We start from the raw sequence: 22,173 nt of genomic DNA, 5'->3' as shown, positions 1-22,173 counted from the left end.
CGTATGTCTGAGAGCTCGGGCGACTCGGCCACAGAGTTCACCTGTCTGATGGATACCGCGGTGGCCGTGGGTCATGCCGGCGCCGGCAGCGGCAACCCGGCGCGCCGCAAACGCCGCTCGGGCGCCGCCGACGCCGAGCCGGCCGCGGCGCCGGCACCGGGCCCTCCGCCGCCCCCTCCTCCGGCCCCGCCCGAGGGCGGCCGGCGCGGCTCGGAGCGCGAGGTGGTCGAGGAGGTGGTCGAAGAAGAAGAGGAGGAGCTCAAGTACGGGGCCTCGCACGTCATCAAGCTGTACATGCCGGTGACGCTGTGTATGCTGGTGGTGGTAGCCACTATCAGCAGCATCCAGTTCTACAAGGAGGAGTCCACCACCTACCTGTGAGTCACTGGGCTGCGCTTCGCGAGTTTTAGCAGAAATAACCCCATCTTCAGTGCTCATGCTGCTTGATTTGGACATTAGGTATGTCGCTGTAGCATGCTTTTCTAATACTTTGTGAGAATCATTACATAGTACTTTTAAAACATACTTATGAGTTTCATTACTTGCATCAGTCTTTCGTCGCTCTCCGGGCTCGGACAACATCCCATTTACCAATGCGGCAACGTGTGTTCCCAGGCTGTACACGCCGTTCCACGAGACCTCTGACAACGCGGGCACCAAGGCGTGGAACGCGTTCGCCAACGCCGCCATCCTGCTCTCTGTGATCGTCTGTATGACCTTCTTCATCTTCATGCTGTACAAGTACCGCTGCTACAAGGTTGGTGCGGACGAGCTCGGTGGTGGGGGAAGAGAGGGAGGGCTAGTCGATAGTATCGCGTCGGCCGGTGGTAAGTTGAAAAAAACTGTGGCTGGTTGTAGCTGTCGACTGTTTTTACAATTAGTCAGAACTTGTTTTCTTGATCAACGGTAAATTTAGCATGCCACATTTTATCTTCTGATGCAGATTGAACTTTGAAGTATATTTGTAACAGCTAATACGTCATTGACAGTTTAATTTACATGCTCTGTGGCACATAGTTGTGTCGTTCGTTTTGTGCTACCGTTAAAAACGTACGTCGGGTTTGGTGCGGCTGCTGAAGGCGTTGTTTATTTTCATTCTACACTTCCCTGTGATATTTATTAATATCTCCCCTTCCGCAGTTTATTCACGGATGGCTGATTCTATCGTCGTTTATGCTGCTCTTCATGTTCACCTACATCTACATGTCGTAAGTAAAAGCCAATGGCCGCCGCCTGAGCCATCAGAGTTCCAATGGTTCATAACACTGCTGCTTCGCTTGGTCACTTTAATGTTAACAGTTTTGTGATCATTTGAAAATGTCTTGCATGTAGACAGCTGACTTATAGTTTGACTTCCTGCTACCTAAGACAAGTCAAATTTGAATTCCTCAAAACTCTCCTGTCAAGGATCAAATTATGCAAGTCTGTATTTGGAAATCAGTGCGAGAACATTCTTCTAAATTCCGTTCACTAATGTTCTGAAGTTCGACAAATCGGTGGTCTGCGCCTAGTGACGTGGTTTCGCTTCTCGCTCCGTACAGGGAGGTACTGAACGCCTACAACGTTCCGATCGACTACATGACGATCCTGTTCTCGCTGTGGAACTTTGGCGTGGTGGGTATGGTGGCCATCCACTGGAAGGCGCCGCTCATCATACAGCAGGTGAGGACAGTGTGTCGAAGGGGAGCGCTGTGACTGGGGGAAACCGGGAGATGTTCATAACGAGATTGGAAATAGGGAGAATGTGATTTTAAGTGATCCGTAACACCGAGCGAAGAGCGTTTATGCTACATGTAATTGCAACCAGCGATTGTAGATTAATTGTATGCTCAACATCAGTCCGCGGTTGTGAAATTACGGATAATCGAACGATCCACTAAACCGCCTTAACGTCCCCCGCAGGCGTACCCCACTCATCCGTTCCACCCCGCAGGCGTACCTGATCTTCATGTCCGCTCTGATGGCGCTGGTGTTCATCAAGTTCATGCCCGACTGGACGACGTGGGTGGTGCTGGGCACCATCTCCGTCTGGGACCTGATAGCCGTCCTCTGTCCGCACGGGCCGCTCCGCAAACTGGTCGAGACCGCACAGGAACGGAACGAACAGATCTTCCCGGCGCTCATCTACTCGTGTAGGTGCCGTTGGGGATTCTGAGCGGATTGGATGGGATGCTGTGATGCGACTGTGGCTGGGTCGAAAAACGGGAAACGGGAGGGAGATATACGGCTGGATGTTTGCGTTCAGAGTATGTAATAGGAATACCGTGCTCTGAGGGGATGCTACTGCAGGTGCAAGTGCAGGTAGCTGGCAGCAGTAATCGAACATCTCATTGTCATGTTGCCATAACTTTATCGCTAACTTAGTCATCGTCCAACATGTGCGCAACATGCCTGTCTGTCTTTCTCATATTTCATGTCGTTCAGCCGGGTCACCTGGTCCTTTTTTGCTTTCCCTCTTCAACCCCACGCTAGTCAGCCCTATAACCTCGGACCATCTCGCCCCCAGCGGCCATGGTGTACAGCACGGTGGTGATGGCCACTGACGAGGGCAGCGCCCCGCCGCCGGCCCGGCCCCCTCGGCGCCGCTCGGCTGCCGAGAGCGACGACGGCGGGTTCGCCGAGATGAACGACCCGGACCGGCAGGAGCGGGCCGCCCGGCGCAGACAGCAGGTCAGTGAGCCCACCTAACGGGCAGTGAGGGTGGGAGAGACAGGAGCGGGCCGCCCGGCGCCGACAGCAGGTCAGTTAGGAGCCGACAGCAGACGGGGGGGAGGGAGGGGGTCGGACAGGAGCGAGCCGCCTGCCCAGGCGCCCAGTAGATCATTGAGGGTACTTCAGCAGGTCACGAGAACGTCACTCAGCAGCCGCGCTGAGGTCAGAGGTGCCAGTGCTCGTCGCAATTTTCCATAACGCAGAGTGCATTGAGTAAGAATAGTTTCGGTAAAGTGAGGGAGCGATAGGGTGGATAGTTTGCTTTGCTGCAGTTTGGGTGGTGTGAGGTTGGTGAGATGCGCGCTACCGGGCTAGTTAGTCTCCCTAACTCCCCCTCCCTCACCCTCAGGTGGTGCACCAGGCGCCGGCCGGCGACCGTCAGCGCCAGCCGCCGCCTCAGCCGCAGTTTGTCGAGGACGAGGAGGAGCGGGGCATCAAGCTGGGCCTGGGCGACTTTATCTTCTACAGCGTGCTGGTGGGCAAGGCGTCCTCGTACGGCGACTGGAACACCACCATCGCCTGCTTCGTGGCCATCCTCATCGTGAGTAGAACAGATAGGGACGGAGGGAGGGAGGAAGAGGGACGGATGGTTCGGGTGGGAGATATGTTGTGGGTATGTGGTGGGTAGACGTTTGTTTAGTTTTCCGCCTGTTTGTTTGTGGTGGAACAGCGTTGTTTGCGGAAATGATCGGTTTTTACAGGATTCCGCGATTCTTCATTCCTTGCCTCGTCTGCTCCCAAGCTGAAGTGTAAGTTGCTCCCAAACCAAGTTTTGTTCCGCTCTCAAGTTGGAATCCACTACGCTCAGATCATACCTGTTGTGTGACATTTACTGTAAAACTCGCATTTCTCCACTGTGACATACGGCTTCACACCCAACTGACATCTCGTCATGTCACACCGCCCGCAAGTGCACAACTCTGCACTCCTCTCCATCCATCGTCCCGCTCCGACGCCCATTCTAACCCCCGCCTCTCCCCACAGGGTCTGAGTCTGACACTACTGCTTCTGGCCATCATCAAAGCCGCGCTGCCGGCGCTGCCCATCTCGATCACCTTCGGCCTAGTCTTCTATTTCGCCACGCGCGCCGTGATCGCCCCGTTCGCCGACAGTCTGGCGCTGCAGCAGGTGTTTATATAGCGGCGGCGGGGATACGGAGACACTGCGGATCCCACCGCCACTAAGCCGCCCGACAGGTGCTTAGGGGTGGACCTTGTGATGTAGAGCGGTTAACATGTGGAATCATACATAATTCCTATTTCCGCGTCAATAGAACCCAGAGACATGATGTTGAGACGCATCCATTCGGTGCTAGCTTTGTGAGAGCGAAGCTATGATTAGGTATAAAATTGTGCAGTGAGAAACTAGTGACCAAAACAATCAAACGATTCGAATATTTTATGAGTGAGAAAACACGCTACACCCTACTTGCAAGAGAGATCTTTGTATGTGAAAGTATTAGTAACATTCCAAGTGGCGCGACGTTCACCACCACCGACCTCATATCCGTGGGAGAAGTGACTCCATTCCGGACCAAGCGCCGCGTCTTTCGCGTCAAACGGTGCGGGCTGGTGTGGGCACGGACTAAACCTCTGACCGAAGTGTCGCCGCGTCATCACCGCAAGACAACAGGCCCACGGAGGACACTGCTGTGATGCTGGTATTTCGGTGACTCTGAGACAGGTATGAAGCCTGAGAGACTGGAAGTGGGAGATAAGGGAGGGAGGATGGTTCGCGTAGTGACACTGATTCAAGTGGACCGCTGGGACGGCAGTCGGAAGGAGCTACCGGCGAGTGTCAGGGTACTGAGATCCACGGGAGTGGCGGCAAGTCAAAACTCGAAGACGGTGCTCAGTAAGAGCGGCAGGAGCCCTCTGACAGGTGTGTTGATTGACACAGACCCGACGGACATGACAGTCCTCTGACAGGACTGATGACAGGTCTGTGGCGGCACGTCCATGACAGGCGTGTGACGGATGTGATGAGTAGGTGTCAGGTCACAAGACGGTGCTCTTTCCACCGATGTTATCACTTATCAGAATGGTGTGCTTTTTAACTGTGCTAGGTCTGCTTCATATTTAATGCGCTTTTACCGTCGCGATCTCTCGTATTCTGTAATTCTTGCGCGGTATAATCGTTTTGCATCATCATTCCAGTCATACGGCCTGTGTATTCAAAGATGTATTGTTTGAATGTTGAACGTACTGATCAGTCATCACCCTGTGTTGCTTTGCTTATTCAACACGGCGATTATTCTAGAATAGTTGGGAGATAATTTGAATAGTGCCGTTCACAGTCGCATACGGGACGGGAATTGTACCGAATATGTCGCTCTACCAATTAATACATATTCGTTGGACTATCAACTATTTATGGAAAGGTTACAAGTTACCGAGTGGCAAGTATTCGCCGTTTCAGTGAAGCGGAGAAAAGGTTAGGTAACAGAAGTGCTACATAGTTTTATTGTTCGCCCATATCTGATAGTACACGCCAGTCACCATCGCAAACTTGTCGCGACAATCATCACATGCTGAAAGAAGCACCGCAAGTACGTACGAAGCGCTCTGTGGATTGCACGTTTTACGGCTCTCCAATATCAGTTCGGACAAGCGTGGTCACGCGCACGCGGTTGATGGCATTAGTGAAGCAGTGTTCGATATCTGGCTAAAGAGGCGTTCATCTTGTCCGGCAATTATTGCTACAGACACCGCACACCATGATACAGAATTGGGCCATACTTGAGCATATTCACACTGGTCGTTTCAGAAGCGAGGCAATATCTTATACCGGGTATAGTGCGAGAACTGCACGCATCACAATTCACAGTATCTCTCATGACTTTTCACAATTACCTGAAATCCTGACTTTGTTCTGGTGTCTTATGAACTGTTTACCGTTAACAGCTCATATGGAACAAACGCGGTTCTGGGAACCAAAGTCGGAGTAATAACGGTTGACTAGGTCGATTGGCAAAGAAAGCTAGGTTTTGTAGCGCGCAACATTTGGCACACTTGATCAAACGGCAGACATAACTGAAGTCTGGGACTGATTCCGAATGGCACATACCAAACGCTTGGATATAAATATTAATCATAATAGTTAACCAGCCACCACAGGAATAGCACCATTGAAACAAATCATCACAGAACTGCATTAGAGTAATAGTGAAAGCAATACATAAACCCACAATTAAAGTGCACACATAACAGGGAAGATATCATCGGAGACGCTACTATGACAACCATCATGGCACGGAAGGCTGACGATAGGCGCTGGCTCTGAAAATCGTTCACACGACGCTTCACATAGCGAACAATTTTTTGTTCAATGAGTAATCAAAAGCATTCATGCTACGACGTCCCTTTTTACTACGGTACGCTCCCTGTTTGTCATTTTTATCATAGCACGCATATGCGACTCAGAGCAGCTAAGGTTACTATCTGATCCCCTGAATTCCACAACCAAATATTCTGCCCCACAACCAACCTTTTGCAAACAGCCCAAGCACCAAACGTCAACGAACTCAGGTTCAGAGGAAGAAAGACAACCATTGACTACGCCATAATTAATGAGGATACCACAACAAATAAGATCTGATTGATCAAGACTAACTGATGTGCAGCACTCCGATATCTTCGGTCCAAAGCCCACCCAAACCGCACCTCTTTTAACTCCCGACCATAATTTGTTATGAAGCCGGCAATGTTTCACTGAGCATCGAACGGTCAGTGACAACTGGTGACATGAGGGCTGTTCACGGGCACCGCAAACTGCTGACTGCGGTGTGTGCAGCAGGTGTGGTGGTAGGGGATGGGTCGCTGTGTGCGGCGACGGAAGATGACGTAGAGACGCAGTGGGCGCAGCTTGGCGCCTGTGTACGGTCCGACCGCACACAGGGCCCGTGAACAGCCCTATCAGCACCACCGACAGCCACCATCTCATCACTTTTGCACGGTAGTCCACAGTGGAGTCCTATAGTGAATCAATTCAGACTCCGTGTTAAAGCAAACTTTGTCTCGGCGTCACGATGACTGAGTTTGATCGTTTGGACGATGGATCTTTGTAACATTTCTGTGACACTCGGGAATTCGGCTATATCTCGCGCAGCGCCTAATCATCAGCAATACAATGGTCCCTTTGCTCCAGATTTCAGTCATTGGCCCAAGTTTAGCCCCCCTCCAGTGGCGATATCGGCTCAGTATAATGTCTCACTCTCGTCGCTTTACTTTGGCTTATACTTTCCGCCACCGCTCGGGTCTCTAATTACACCTGCAGTTCATCTGCCGTCCCACCACTGAGTCATGTGTTGTAAATATCTGACCAACGCCACCCCACCTCCCTTCGCCCCACCTCTCATCACCTCGCCGCCCTACTGCACGGGCTCGTGTACGAACGCCTGTCCGGGCGCGGCGAACACCTGCCGGCCGGCGATGTAGGTGGCGCGCACAAACACGTCGTCCGAGAGCATCACAAAGTCGGCGTCAGAGCCATACTCGAGGGTGCCCTTCTGAGCTGTGATGCCCAGCGCGGTGGCAGGGTGCAGAGAGGCCGCCTCCAGAGCCTCCACCGTGGTACACCCTGGCGGCGGACAGAGGAAACTCGTCAGTTTTTTTGTTTTTTGTTTTGTTGGGTTAGGCCCTTTCGGTCTGGTAAGACCATTTCAGAGCCGGGAGGATGATAGGATAAAGGGGGAGACATTGGTCTGGGCAGTAGGGTGGCCCTCTGTATGGGGGTGAAGTTTCAAACGAATAATGTCTATGCTCCAAACCCTGATTCTTGTTCCTTTTGACCCAGAAACGTGCTGTGCAAAGTTTCATTGAAATCGGAATATATTTAACCGGTGCTCAACGACTCTGAAATTTTACTCAGCGAACGCTAGTCACAAGCACTCCGGGTCCCACTCCCACGTTGCTCTCGTGGGAGTATTAGCCGATTTCCTCTCCTGGCGGGGGTTATGTGGTTGCTACTTGCTAGCCACTCATTGTCGCCCGGTCCGTGCAAGCGTTCCCTTCCTGGTGTCCGGGAACTGGCGCCGATGGTCCGCGACGACCTGGACGATGAACTGGAGTTGTTCTTCGTCCTTCGTCAGGAGCCGGTTATACTCCTGAATCAGGGCGACGCCTCGTTCCGCGTGGTCATTGGTGACCGACAGCTTCTCCAGCGCTTTGCACGCCTTGCCGTACGCCTCATCCTTCTTCCAGTCTGCCGGTTCCAACGCCAGGAATCCCTTGTCGATGGACATCTTGGAGAAGAACGAGGACGTATTGGAGGTCACGAAGTCCTCAAGGCTGCAGCCGCTGATCGCTGAAGCGGGAATGGTCACTCGCTTCTGGGCTGTGTCGTTGCCGTCCTTCTCCTCAATCGCCGCTACCATCTTCTTCTTTGTTTCTGATGAAACCCGGTCGTCGAAGAACGCCAGGGCTACCAGCTCTTCCGAGAGGTACCACAGGTGGCCGAGGAGCTTCTTTGTCGCGGCCTTGGAGACCTCCGCGTCCTCGTACCCGTCCAGTGCCTGAAGCAGCTGAAGATCGTTGAGCGGAGCCGCGACAGCAAGTGGGGCTTGCGTCCAGGCTTTGCTGTATGTATGTATGTATGTATGTATTGACACCAAAAGCCTTCCACATATGGCGTGGCGATTACGGCTTAGATCCGAGTATAATGGGTAACAATCATGCGGGCAGGGGGAAGAACACTCAGCACTAGACGACAGTCATCCATCGATGGGGATCGCGGCATAATCATATACATATGTACACAAGACAAACAATATATATATACATAAGCACAAACAGATCGTCCACCAATTGGCGGCATGCCCTGCCTACTACTAAACAGACTCGTCAGCGGCGTAGCGGGGATTTGTTAATCAGCGCGGCCCTGGCAGACCGGGCGAAGCTGGCAGGTGGCAGCTGCACTACCTGGGGTGGGAGGCTATTCAATAGCGCCGCGGCACGGTACTCAAAACGCCGTTTTCCAGTTTCAAGCCTCGGTCGGGGAAGATGAAGGAGATGATCCTGCCGTGTGTGCCTATCTCGAAAATTTTGGTTGGGGACGAACAGTGCAGCGAGGTTCTCGGGCTCTTCATGCTTAATGACCTTTTGCGCGATCGTGAGTGTCAGGTAATCTGACATGGATTTTGGTGATAGCCAGCCAAGTCTGTCACGCAGGTCCGAGACGTGGTCAAACTTACGCCGTCCGAAGATCACTCTAGCGGCAAAGTTCAAAATTTTCTGGAGTCGGTCAAAATTTTTCTGAGTCCCGTTACCGTACACAGTGAGGCAGTAGTTGATCCGTGATATGACAAGAGATGTAACGAGGACTTTAATGACACCGTCAGGGAGACAATTTCGTGCGTGAGACAGTCCGACCAACAAGCCAGTACACCGACGACTAAGCTCGGACACATGTGCTTCCCAGGACAGGGCGCTGTCAAAGACAACACCCAGATTCCCCACCTGCTCGCATGGCTGCAACACAGAGTCACGAAGAGAGACGCTGAAGTCGGGTACTTTCCGTAAATTTTGTCTGCTGCCAAAAACCATTAGTTGAGTTTTGTTTGCGTTTAGCTTGAGGGCGTGAAGACAGAACCAGTCACTGATTGATGCGAGTGAAACTTCCATGCGAGAGATAAGCGATCTGAGGTCGTCGGCACGGCCGCTCACTAGAACCTGGGTGTCGTCCGCATATTGGAAAACGGTGGCGTCACCTGCGTATAGCGAGAGGTTGTTCGAAAATATGGTGAAGAGTAACGGTCCCAGGGCAGATCCTTGGAAGACGCCCATATTATTTGGAAGCGGCCGCGACAGTACTCTACCTCCGGCGCCGTTAGATAGGGACACGCTCTGGGTGTGTCCCGTGAGAAAAGCAGAAAACCAAGTGGTCTCGATCCCGTGCATAGCCAGTTTTTGAAGTAGAAGGTCGTGGTCGATGACATCAAAGCATTTGCTCAAATCAAGGAGACACAGCAGTGAAAGTTCTCCCCTATCAGAGGCTGCGAGGATTTGGTCTGTGACGGACAGCAGAGCGGTCTCTGTGGAGTGTCGGGGGCGAAAACCATGCTGCGAGGAGGCAAGGAGATAGTTATTTGAGAGGTAGTGGTAAAGCTGTTGATGTACAAGGCGTTCCACAACCTTCATAATCACGGGGACTAATGAGATTGGTCGAAAGTTGGTGGGATCTGAGGGGCTGCCAGATTTGAAGATTGGGTGGACTGTGGAATGTTTCCAGGAATCGGGGACATCGGAGTTGGTAATACACGTATTGATAATGTAAAGTATGACGCGACCGATAGCTGAGAAGCCGGACTTTAACATTCGGATGCAAATGCCATCAGTCCCACTGGCGCCTGAGTTGCGCATGCCGAAGATAGTGTGACCGAGTTCGCCGAGAGTGACCGCGCGGAGCTGGAAACGACAAGCACCGACCCGGGGGAGGCGAACGTTCAGATCGGTAGTGGTGTTAAGAGACCGGACCTCCGCAGCGATGCGAGGTCCGACAGAGACGAAAAATGAATTTAGTTCATCGGCGGGTAAATTAGGCTGCACACTAGGACCGTCCTTTTTCCCTGCTACAACTGTCCTGATAGACTGCCAGACCTTATTGGGACCCCGCTCGCAGATATTTCTCTGAAGCTCCTCTCGCCGGTCGCGACGCAGCGCGGCCCGAACAGAGCGATTCAGCTCCTTGTAAGCTGTCGACTGACGACCGGACAGTCGTAGCGAGGCGCGGCGCTGGGACATAAGGTTCCGTGTGGCAGCAGAGGCCGGGGGCGCTGTGGGGTTCCGAATGGTAATACGCTTGAGTGGGGCGTGGTCGTCGATTATAGGCAAAAAATTGGACACGAATGCATCCCACTGATCACTAACAGTCGCGGCGGTAAACACAGGCTCCCAGTCGACAAGCTCCAGATCAGAATTAAGGGCAGTGACATCAACACGGTTGAGCGAACGAGCTGAGATGATTGAGGGCTTCGGACGCAGTTTGGGGACATTGACATCTACGCTAATAAATTTATGCGGACTAAAATGACAAAACTCAACACGGGTGTTAGAGAAGAGGTCCACTTTGTTCACCATACACACGTCTAGGAGCGAACCGGAAGTGAAAGTCGGAGTTGTTACTAGCTGGTCTAGGGAGTAGACCGATAGGAAGCTGCTGAGATGCTGTCGTGCACGAAAGTTGGGTTCTTTCTTCAGCAGGTCACAGTTTATATCACCGCAGATGACGAGCGGGGTCCTAGGGTGATCGATAAGTACTCTTTGTAACTGATTTTCAAGGTCGGCGAAATCGGCACATAAAGCGGTTTCGGAGTGGCGAGGGGGGCGGTATAAAGAACATACGATGAGTTGACGACCTTTGTCGAGCTTGAGCAGCGCCCACTTTGACTCGAGCTGGCTGCAGCCGCGCTCAAAACTTGGGAACTTGATGGGCACTGATGTGATATCCGATTTTGTTGCGATTGCGACGCCGCCGTACCCGCGGCCATCAGGTCGGTCTGTGCGGCTAAGGGAGTAGCCAGGGAGCACTAAAAGTCTGCTGTAGAGGCAGGCGGAGAACATGGCCACCCTCAACAGTCCGCGCTCCTCCTTCGGCGTCAGTTTGACCTGTCCCCTGAACAGCCACACCTTGAGCGAGTACAGCACCTTGCTCATCCACCTAGCGTGGTGCATGGGGCCAGGGGCACGGAAGCGTATTCCGCGGGGAGGTACGCCGCCGAGAAAGATGACGGTTAGTTCCAGAAGTTCCCGGTAGTCGTCCCGAAGGTCTGTCCGCTCTTTCAGGGCCTGAAGGAACCACTCGATGTCGACCTCTCCTGCTCCATCCTCGATCGGCTGGAACTCGCCTTGGTTGATGAAGGGCCACCTCTCCTGGAAACGCTTGAACAGCAGGACAGCAGGCCCTGTAGTTGGCCCCATCACCGACGTCGGAAGACCGCCTCGATCACGAGCTCGAGAATGTGGTGCCGGCAGGCGAGGTAGAGGAGGTCGTTCTTCGGCTGCTGCTCAATCAGGGTACACGCCCCGTTGTGGCGACCCGTGTTGGCGGCGTTGGTGTCAAAGGACATCCCCACGACCCGGTCAGCGACGCTCCACTTATCCAACGCCTCCACGACGGCCTTCGCTTCATTCGCCCCTCTTCCACTGGGAAGCTTCGCCACCTGAAGCAGCTGAACCTCCCCTCCCCCAGACACGAGGATGGGCAGGCGGTCGACGTGGACGTTGCTGGTGAGATCTGGCATCAGCTTCCCGTCCCAGTGGACTACCAAGGGGCCAAGGGGCATTTGTCACCGACAAAGCCCCTGTATCGTTGAACGTGAAAATGATCTTAAATAGTAAAATTTTAAGGTCGTTGAGCACTGGGTAAATATTATTCGATTTATATAAAAAAATACTCGCGTGGTTTTCTCATGGAGTGGAACAAGAATCCGGGTTTGGAGACTGGATTTTCAAACTTTCGAAAATAAAGGCCACCCTACTGGGCAGGCACCCTAGTGAGTCGCCGGGGCTGAGCCCGTCCAGAGGACAGGCCACCCAGCCCCAAGGCACTCACTGCACCCGGCTACGGGGTGCGCTCCCTCGGGAGCAGCGGTGCCGCTCCAAGGGAGCAGCCCGCATGAGATAAAGTTGCCTGTCCAGCCCGGAGGGGGGGTTGCGGCGTGGAGGAGAAGGATTTCAGTATCCTGAGGATAGAAGCATGGAACGGTGTGAAACTCGTCAGTGGCGACCGTGGTAGGTATATATGTTACGGTCCGTTTGAAAACGCGGCCCGTATTGATACTGCCCGGCCCGTATCAATACTGACCGGAGGGCCGGCCCGTATTGATACGGGCCGGTCAGTATCAATGCGGGGCGCCTCGCCGGTCGGTATCAATACGGACCGGGCAGTTTTAATACCGGCCGGGCAGTATCAATACAACCCACTTTTTGCCTCACGGCCATATCAAAACTCGGGCCATATCAAAACTAAGCAAATAGTATGTCTCCATTCCATGTATTAGCACTGTAGGCCTGCAGTGGACGCCCACATCAATTTTACACATGGTGTGCAAGTTTGAACCTCCTTCATTCTAAGGTCAGGTCACCAGGTCACTTAATGACCCGACCTCAAATCACTTTTTAGCAACCTTGCTACCGTGTCAGAGCTACAATAGATGACGGAGCACCTTGAAAGTTACAGGATGTGATGAGGCCATCGTTAGCTATACCTAACTTGTATATCTGGGAATTTTTATATCGATGGCCTAAGGTCAGGTCAATTTCGTGACCTCCCCATTATAAGTCAACGGGGAAAAACCAACTGCCTTATTTTTGCACTGAAACGAGTCGTAATGATGGCCTATTATTCCTCACATGACTTCATTTAACCCGCGCACCGACGGGGGTCTGCGCCAACTTAGAACCGACGAGGGGGGGGGGCGGATGACCCCCCTGACCCCCATGACCCCCTGAGATCTCAAGAACGAAGCAAGATAGCGACAAGCGGTAAACAGCATGGTCTACGCACGGACAAGGTCTACAATTTTTACTAAGGTCATTTTCAGGTCAGGTCAAAGATGACGTCACAGGGGTAAAAAAAAAGTAAAACAAAAGGCGGCGCTAGATATGGAGGGAGTTTTTCTCGATTAACTTTCAAATTGGTCAAGCTAGGAACAAACTAAGGGCACCATCGTGATCTTCTCGTTAATACGCATCGAACCATATATATGTTGACCTTAAAAGGTCAAGGTCAAACGTCGACCTCAGGTCACGTGACCTCGTGGTCATCGTGTATATCATTCGACGAGCTGAACACAACGAGACCATCCGCGCGGCTGTATCTTGTTCCTGTAAGGAGTTATTGGCAAAAAAAAAACTTTGGTGACCTTTGATGACGTCACATGACCTTACAGCTGCCTAACAGCAAAACAGGCCTCAAGGCTCAAGGTAGTGAAGGTTGATCGTACCTATATGAAGTCATGTATGGTATATGGGGCCATTCTTACAGGTTTAGTGGAAAAACAGGGAGTTTATCCCCCCCCCCCCCATTGACTTATAATGGGGAGGTCGCAAAATTGACCTGACCTTAGGTCATAGATATCAAAATTCTAAGATATACATTTTGTACATGCTATTGCTCTTAGCAATCAAGTTTCAAAGCGATCAGTCACTCGGTGTAGCTATGGCAGACATTGAAACTTTTTATGAGGTGAGGTCACTTCAAGTGACCTGGTGACCTGACCTTGAATGACCTTGGTCTGAAATTTTCACAACATGTGTAGAATTGATGTATAATAAGGTGTACCAAAAACGGCGGCGCTCCGTGCCGACGTGGTTGGCAAATATTCTTGTGCATGTGGCTACAAATTTTATTAGTTAGCCACATACATGAGCTTGTATTCAGAGCTTAAATATTGACATTGCAGGAAACAGAGAAGTTTTTGAACTAAAAGGTGGGCAGAATTGATACTGCCCATCTAAATCGGCCGTATCAATACCGACCGGCGAGGCGGCCCGCATTGATACTGACCGGCCCGTATCAATGCGGGCCGGCCCTCCGGTCGGTATTAATACGGGCCGGGCGGTATCAATAGTGGCCGCGTTTTCAAACGGGCCGTAACATATACACACAGGACTGCTACTTAAGCTTCCATGTTTACCAAAACAATCGTGCTATACATTTGGACAAAGAGGTTAGAAATATAAAGGTCCTGTAGGGAACAATGATGTCAAGGTCATACTCGTCACTCGATAGTGAGAATAAAGTAGTTCTGGCTTGAGAGATAACATACAGCTAACGACCGTCCGCTGTATGTAAATTAGTCAGTGGTAAATTACGTGAACACACAGACGCTCGAACCACAAGATTCGTATGCCACGCGAACAAAACGTGAACAGAACGCAGGATCCCGGCGCTGGTTTTTATCAAACAGCCGATCGCCGCCACAAAAACTCAGTTGTTTATGTTTTTAGGCTGGGCCAGCCAGAGTAGAGCCTGCTCACACAAATGATCTAGTGCCTTCGGCAGCCAGTCATATGTGTGTTTTAAGTGTGGGATAGAATGCTTATAACATTCAAAACTGGTTAAAAATGACGACGAGCTTTGCAAGATCGCTTTAGTAGCAAGTAAATTTCGCACGTTCCAGTTGAGCATTCAAACTAAGCGCGCTTGCTGATTAACCGTCCCCATTCATGTCACAGTTCGAGCCAGGATATGGGCTATTGCTGCCACCGGCAGCTGTTACATTGACCCTGATCAGCGCGCTCGTGCCGCGGCCGAGCCAGCGCGCCCACCGAGCCGCACCGGGCCCGGTTTTTAGTCCGGCCGGACCGGTCGGTCACGTTCGCAGTACCGAGGCGACCGGAGGGTGAGGTAATAAAACTGATTATGGAGGCAGTCGCAGAGCAAACAACGCACTTACGGCGTCCGAAGAGCCGATTTGAAGGAACGTTGCCAAAATCACCCGGAAAATCGAACGGCATAACAGGGTGTGGCTTATTTCTCTGCCGGTTACAAAAATCTAAGATTCTTTATATCGCAATTTGTACAAGCAGCTAGCAGGGCTGACAGCAAAGTAGACACTTCCCTCATGTAATAAAAATGCAAGCAACAAACACTACCTACTTTTTACCATCGTTATGACTGGCAGGTTGAGTTATAGCCGTGTCTTATTGAAAACATGTGCATTTTTTGTAGGTAGCAGCACGCCAATGGTAAGTACTCTACTGTCTGGGCCGGCAAGACCAAGTAAGAGGTACTAAGGACCCACAGACTGCCAGTGGTCGGTACTGTCACCGTCAGAGTGCCGCAGTGACCGCGCTACTCACTGGCCGAGTGCATGAAGTGTCGTATGCAGCCGTCCATGGTGACGATGGAGCCGCAGAGGGTGTCCGTGCCCTCGATGAGCGCCCGTTCGCCCTCAATGACCACGTCCATGTCGCCGATATGGTGGCGGCCCGAGCCGAGACCCATCGGCGCCACGGCGTCCGTCACCAGACACAGACCTGAGGGGGGGGGGGGGGGAGGGAGGAAGTCTGTCACCAGGCAGAGACCTGAGGGAGGGGGGGGGCGTTTCAGTCAGAGAGAGGCCTGGGGAGTGGAGGGGGGTCCGTTACAGTCAGACACAGACCTGGTGGAGGGAGAGAGTCGTTACAGTCAGAAACAGGGCTGGGGAGTCCGTTATCAAATCTAAAAGCATGGGAAGGGAGTCCGTCACCAGTCAGGCACAGGTCTGGGAAGAGGGAGTCCGTCACCAGGCACAGACCTGAGGGGGGGGGGTTCAGTCAGACAGGTCTGGGGGGAGTGGAGGGGGTCCGTTACAGTCAGACACAGGCCTGGTGAGGGGGGAGTTCGTTATCACTTATCATATACAAGTTTGGGAGGGGGAGTCCGTCATCAGGCACACGCACAGGACTGTGGGATTAGAGGGAGTCCGTTATTAGACACAGTTCTGGCACAGGGAAGGGAGTCCGTTATCAGACACAGGTCTGTGGGATTAGAGAGAGTCCGTTATCAGACACAGTTCTGGGACAGGGAAGGGAGTCCGTTATCAGACACAGGTCTGTGGGATTAGAGGGAGTCCGTTATCAGACACAGGTCTGTGGGATTAGAGGTAGCCCGTTATCAGACACAGGTCTGTGGGATTGTGGGATTAGAGAAGGTCCGTTATCAGACACAGGTCTGGGACAGGGAAGGGAATCCGTTATCAGACACAGGTCTGTGGGATTAGAACTGCCATTAGTAACAAACGGTATTTGTCACACATTTGTCACACACCGTCACACTCGACAGTTCGGTCCGGTCGGCGGTGTTCAGTTAATGTCAGAGTGATGTGTGATGGAAATGCGATCCCAGCAGGCAGACAGCTGCGGAAGATACCGGTTACAGACTCACCACTCACCAGAGCCTGTGGCCAGACACAGACCTGTAAAGACGCGTACCATCACCACACCCGGGCCTACGTGGTGTATTAGCACTGCATCACTGAACCTAAACCTAGACAGTCACCTCGTGTCAGTCTCTCCAAACGCCACAATCTGTTACAGGACCGAAGTTACCTGCTAGGAGCGCGGCGTGGCATGGGGGTGGACATAACCGGGGTTCGGAGACCGTACCCCTACAGTTAAAATACTGAATGACATTTTAGACTTTTCCTCACTTCAATCTGGCGGAGATAATGCACGAGTTTTGCTTACATGAGAGACTCAAGCTTTAGTCGGGACTAAAACTTGATATCCGTCGACCTCAGTTTATTCTTTCGGGCCAGGCGGATTTCTAAAGGACCCACGGGCGACCGTTGCGGACCCACCGTTCGGGTGCGTCTTGTAGGCGATCCGCAGCGCGGCCGGGTGCGTGTGGATGCCGTCCGAGATGATACCGTAGTAGAGCTCGTGCAGCGGCAGCCTCTTCGACGTCAGCATGCCGATGATACCCGGGTCGCGGTGGTGGAACTGAGGACGGAAACGTGGCCTTTCCGTGAGCACTTAACATACTAGGAGGACGTTTGTGTGCTACTTAAAACACACTTCAAATACGTCTAGTTACCTGTGTAAAAAGGGCCCTGGTAGGCTTCATTCAAAAAGCTTCATTACGTCTTTTAACCAAGGAAGAAGAGTGTACATAGTTTTCTGAATGCTAGCGACAGACAAAACAAATTACAACAAATTATCAGTCACCATTGCTGAGTGCTGATCATCACAGGTCTAATAGCCGCTATGCGATCGAATCACCTACCGCATGGACGTTTAGTCACCCAAATCACAGCTGCTACCAGCCGCCGCCGTCCCCCCCCCCCCCCCGTGCCACCCACCTTGGTCATGGCGTTAAACAGGTGCGTCATGAACCGGGCGCCGCTCTTGAAGGCGCGCTCGCCGTCCATGATGGAGCCAGCCGAGTGACCTGTTACCGACAAACGAGGGATGGGTCACGGGCACTGCGTATAGTCACTGGCGGGGTACGGTGAATTATGGTTCTCATGAGCAAGTGAAACATATTGTAATGTGAGGTACCCCACAGTTTACTTATTATAGACCAAATAACAAACAAATACGGCTTAAATTAGCTTTTCCTTCTTGAGCAATACGATACGACAGATTACGATACGAAAGGAATAACTCGATGAAAGAACGTTTATAAGAATGAACATGGCATATAGCGCCTGGAGTTCAAAAGCGGTTCGCTCTCGTCCTCACTGACCAGTGGAGACGACGATGCCTCTCTCGGTGAGCCCCTCGACGGCGTCACAGGCGTTCTCCAGCTCGGGCGCCAGCGTCACCATGGCGACGTTGTCCAAACAGCCGTACACCTCCTTCACCGTCTCAAAGCCCTGTCGCACGCAGGCCGAGCTTAGTGGGCAAACGATTGAAGAGAACTGCCACCAACCGCTCTAAGCAAACAAGCCAGGGTTGGCAAGTTTATGCCACCGGCCGGTATTAACCGGTTTTAACCGCGTCAAAAACTGACTGGCATAAACTAGTTTATGCCACCTGCCGGCATACGCTGGCATAAAAAAACATTTTCGCCATTTACGCAGTTTTGGTCGCGGTCCCAATTTTAAGCTTTTGTTCTGAATTTAGCCCCCAGATAAATCATAAAGCTTCTTGAAATTTGAACAATATCAATTATAACTTATAAACAAAGATGAGAAAATATGCATATTGATGACCATTCCATCTGATAATTAGGAAGGTAAGAAGGCATATCTCAAACTGAAACAATAGCCGATCTCAAACGGAGCTTTGAGTGGGCAAGCCAACATTCATATGCAAAGTTCACATGAAACCTTGAAACCATGAAAGTATGATATTTTACTAGAGAAAAATACATTTTTATACTTTTGCCAGTTTCTGTCAGTTTATGCCAGTTTTTGCCGGCATAAACTGGCATAAACCGGTTTTTGCCACTGACTGGCATAAACGCAGTTTATGCCGGCATTTTGCCAACCCTGAAACAAGCCAGTGCCGATTCTGGTTGTTGTATATCGATCCATTGCAATACACATCCCCCTTCCTCTGTACCTTTTCCAGTGGCCGAATGTGCTGCACCAGGTGAGCGCCCGTAATCAATCTACATCTCCCAACCTTCTCCCCCTCCCAAACTTCCCCAGTGATCTGATGTTCTACCCTCTCCCCCTCCTCACCTTCTCCAGCGGCCTGATGTGCTGCACCGGGTGGGCGCCCTTCTTCTCTCTGCTGATGAACGGACCCTCTAGGTGCGCGCCGAGAACCCCGGCGCCATCCTCGCCGCCGGGCCGCTTGTTCAGGCGGGGCAGGACCTGTGACGACGGGGTGACGGGTCAGTTGAGGGTCAGGTCCTGGCGGGGTGAACGAGATCGGTAGCGAAGGCCGTTATCGGGTTAGATAAATGAATTCGGTATATTACATTATAGTTATCTGCAGCTTGATGTGTAACATCCTGGTCGGCATCGATATAAGAAACGAGCGATGGAAATTTAGAACATGACACATCCGTTTCAATGCACCCGATTTCGAGTCTTTGTTCGGAAAGTTTCCGCCTTGGATCACACCGCACGTGATTTTTTACATCTACGGTCGATGATGCAACGTTGTATCATGTTCTCTGTTTAGGGAAAACCGTCGGGAGGGGACGGGAGGGGAGAGGGAGGGCGACAGCCTCCGGCTGTGTTAGTTGGAAGTCGGGCGGGCGGACGAAGGGCATACGATCCGGGGGTTTCACGATACTACGCTATCCGGTTACCGGTCATGTCGGGGGGGGGGAGGCGGCTGCAGTGTGGCTGGAGTCATTGCCATGGGCGGCCAAATGGATGTCGTGTTGGCGAAATGGATAGATGAGACGACGTCCTTCAGTCAAAATGTATGTACGCAGTATTAACACAAGTTTTAACGCAGGTGACCTTATTTAGATCACCGCCGGGTCCTCAACTAGATAAAATGTGCGGCACAATAATCTTATAATGTAGCTAGCACCTATTTCGTATATGACCAAATCGTGGATTGCTGTTTCGTTCTTTCAATCTGTTGACATATCCTGTGCACCCTGAACAACCAGCCAACCATGAGTAGCACAGTCTGCCTGGTCACCATTTTGTTATGTCTCCACAGCTCTACGATCTCCTCGTTATCAGGGTTACGTTTCGTCACTTCCCGGCTGTATCTCATTCGTGGTCTTCCGGCGCATGGTCAAAGAGCAATGACGGCCGAATGGGGCTTTCGCAAGTCTCTGAGCTACCTTACTCAAATAACAGGCGTTAGAGACAGGTTATTAGGGACAATTTGTTCGGAACAGACGACGGACGAACACGCTGTGTACCTGGGATAGGTTTCGAAGTTCGAACTATGTCATAACATAACAACGCAGTCGCCACCAGCGCATAAGAAGAGTGCAGGCCACTCTCTGTCGTTTGACGTTTTCTATAGAGATGAGTGATTAGCAACACTGCGCTCGGTTTTCAGGCAACCGTGCCTGGCGGCCAGAGTAGTATGGTCGATCACTGACGACGGGCCAGTAACTGAACTTACGATACAGGACACTGTCCGACCCGCCACAGACCTAACGGTACCTTTGTCTCATGTGGAGGTGACCAGTGGCTAGTCACTGACCTTGCGGTACGTCTCCGGGAGGGAGGGGGGTGGAGATGACCAATGACCTAACACTGACCTTGCGGTAGGTCTCCGGTGTGGAGGTGATGACTGTTGGCAGGAATGACGTCACGCCGTGCGCCAGCAGGCCCCGCGCCACCACCGACACCGCCTCCTCGGTCTTGTCCTCGTCAAACGAGAAGTCGTAGCCGAATCCGCCTGCACGCAGTCAAAACGAGACATCATAGCCGAATCCGTCTGAGCACAGAAGCACGATACATGATAGCCGAATCTACCTGAGCACAGAAGCACAGCGCATTCAGGCCACCGCCGGGAAGTGGGACGAGCTGCACGGGCGTCAGGCAAATAGAGATATCGATAAAACCACTTGGACAGTGAGCAGCGGCGGGAGTACGAGTTCGGTCAAGATTTCGGTTTACATAAGTCGTGAAACAGAGCTTGCGGACAATTGCAATGATGGCATGTTGTAGGCTATCTAATGTCTATAGGTCCACGTTTGTCAGAAAACGAACGAAATATCGAACCTTCGTATACCGGCAGAGTACCGACTGGACACTACACAGCTGACGCAACCCAAACATGAAATCACCCACATGAGATTTGCTCTAGCATACCGCCCTATCTCGTGCCCATTCCGTACGCCGTTGAAAGGTCCGCACCGTTGATCTGGACATCGATGAAGCCGGGAGCGACGATAGATCCCCGGCAGTCGACTTGGAACGCCGGAGGTCTCTTCTGCACGTAGAACAGCTCCTCTGGGTTGATGATGTGGCCATTCTCCACCCAGAGGTCCTCTCTGACCAGCTCGTGGTCCCGCAGGATCCGACAGTTCTTGAACTGAGTCACTGGCATGGCGTCAGATACCTGAAAAGGCACGGAGGGGTCAAGTCAAGGGCACATTTACAGTAGTAAAAGGTGTGGCATTGAAAAACTGCTTTACGGTGAAGAACTAGCTGAGAATCGTTAAAAAAAAAATCAAGTAAGAAGTAATTGTGCCGTGCCAAGAAACAAACTGAGAAATGAAATTGAAACGTGCAGCGTGGGCAAGGACAGTGCAGTTAATGTCATATCATATCACCGATAATCCGATACACGAGGAGCGCATGAGAGCGGCAGGGACTTGCAGGGAAAATTAGGGGATGTTACCTTTTCTGGTTTTCCTCCAAGCAGTCAGCAATTATCGAAACTGACACTTCCGTAACCAAAGTGTAACTCAGAAGACCAGCAGCTGTTTTGTTTAGAAATTAGCTATTGTCACAGGTGCACTATAAATGAAGAACGAATAATAACTTCCATATGAAGGAATTCCGCTGCTTATAAGAGTGAAGGGAAAAGTTGTCGTGCACAACTTCACTGAGTCAGCTGGTGACACCCTTGCTGAACGTTCAGAGAAAGACTCTGCGCTGTTTGTCTCCCTGGTCAAAGACGTCATGAAAGTGAATGTTGCAGGCCCATGTCGTCCCCTATCTCTCTGCGTGTCCACTAACACGAATGACGTCACGCATGTGGGCGGAGCTATGGGCGGAGCCTAACGCACGCGGCAGTCCAAGCCGCCATATTTGAATTTTTATTTTAATAGAATCTTGCCGATATTTTGGGTGAAGTCAATTTATATGGATAGCTTGGTGACAGTTTAGCTATACGAATAATAATTTATTATGGATGTGCGTATATTCAGCTTGGAATTGCAATTAAAGTTCCGCACCGCATAGATTCGAACTCGGGACCTTTGGAATACTGCGCGGGCACGCTAACCACTACACTACCGCGACCGCGCGGCGGCCGGCGGCAGGGAGGCTGCGGAGACATGGGGGGACATTTTACGCTTTTGTGAAAAAAGCAAAAGATTTAGCGAAAAACACGTAATAGATAACTTGCAGAAAATTGTCTGCTCTTTTAGGTAAGA

General features: G+C 51.7%; 2 protein-coding genes across 3 annotated transcripts; one reads left to right on the top strand and one right to left on the bottom strand.

Annotated features, from left to right (window-relative positions):
* The first annotated feature begins 3 nt into the window (after nucleotides 1-3).
* Nucleotides 4-5,070, top strand: LOC122382518 (presenilin-1-like). Its single transcript, XM_043367937.1, has 8 exons — nucleotides 4-377; nucleotides 616-757; nucleotides 1,141-1,208; nucleotides 1,542-1,662; nucleotides 1,934-2,132; nucleotides 2,507-2,670; nucleotides 3,062-3,253; nucleotides 3,697-5,070. The coding sequence occupies exons 1-8, from the start codon at nucleotides 4-6 to the stop codon at nucleotides 3,850-3,852; spliced, it is 1,416 nt and encodes a 471-aa protein (XP_043223872.1). The 3' UTR covers nucleotides 3,853-5,070.
* An 81-nt stretch (nucleotides 5,071-5,151) lies between these two features.
* Nucleotides 5,152-21,705, bottom strand: LOC122382520 (N-acetylglucosamine-6-phosphate deacetylase-like). 2 transcript variants are annotated; one of them, XM_043367939.1, is made up of 10 exons: nucleotides 21,414-21,495; nucleotides 21,060-21,131; nucleotides 20,927-21,020; nucleotides 20,326-20,465; nucleotides 18,827-18,961; nucleotides 17,884-18,013; nucleotides 17,498-17,586; nucleotides 16,997-17,138; nucleotides 15,516-15,692; nucleotides 5,152-7,290 (listed from the first exon to the last, which is right to left on the bottom strand). In XM_043367939.1, exons 2-10 carry the CDS (start codon nucleotides 21,117-21,119, stop codon nucleotides 7,082-7,084), a joined length of 1,176 nt encoding a protein of 391 aa, XP_043223874.1. In that variant the 5' UTR covers nucleotides 21,120-21,131; nucleotides 21,414-21,495; the 3' UTR covers nucleotides 5,152-7,081. The 2 variants fall into 2 exon arrangements, with proteins under 2 accessions (XP_043223874.1, XP_043223873.1); XM_043367938.1 differs by having other exon boundaries at nucleotides 20,927-21,131; nucleotides 21,414-21,705.
* Between the last annotated feature and the right edge of the window lie 468 nt (nucleotides 21,706-22,173).

Source organism: Amphibalanus amphitrite, unplaced genomic scaffold, assembly GCF_019059575.1.
Source record: "Amphibalanus amphitrite isolate SeventyFive unplaced genomic scaffold, NRLGWU_Aamphi_draft 000141F_arrow, whole genome shotgun sequence".
NCBI lineage: Eukaryota > Metazoa > Arthropoda > Thecostraca > Balanomorpha > Balanidae > Amphibalanus > Amphibalanus amphitrite.
This window is presented reverse-complemented; position numbering and strand designations above follow the sequence as displayed.

Coding starts and splice junctions, on each gene's coding strand:
- LOC122382518 (XM_043367937.1), top strand. CDS start 4: ATGTCTGAGAGCTCGGGCGACTCGGCCACAGAGTTCACCTGTCTGATG. Junction 378..615: donor GAGGAGTCCACCACCTACCT/GTGAGTCACTGG, acceptor GTGTGTTCCCAG/GCTGTACACGCCGTTCCACG. Junction 2,671..3,061: donor CCGCCCGGCGCAGACAGCAG/GTCAGTGAGCCC, acceptor CCTCACCCTCAG/GTGGTGCACCAGGCGCCGGC.
- LOC122382520 (XM_043367938.1), bottom strand. CDS start 21,119: ATGCCAGTGACTCAGTTCAAGAACTGTCGGATCCTGCGGGACCACGAG. Junction 20,466..20,926: donor CATCGATGTCCAGATCAACG/GTGCGGACCTTT, acceptor GACTGCGTGCAG/GCGGATTCGGCTACGACTTC. Junction 18,014..18,826: donor ACATCAGGCCGCTGGAGAAG/GTGAGGAGGGGG, acceptor TGCGTGCGACAG/GGCTTTGAGACGGTGAAGGA.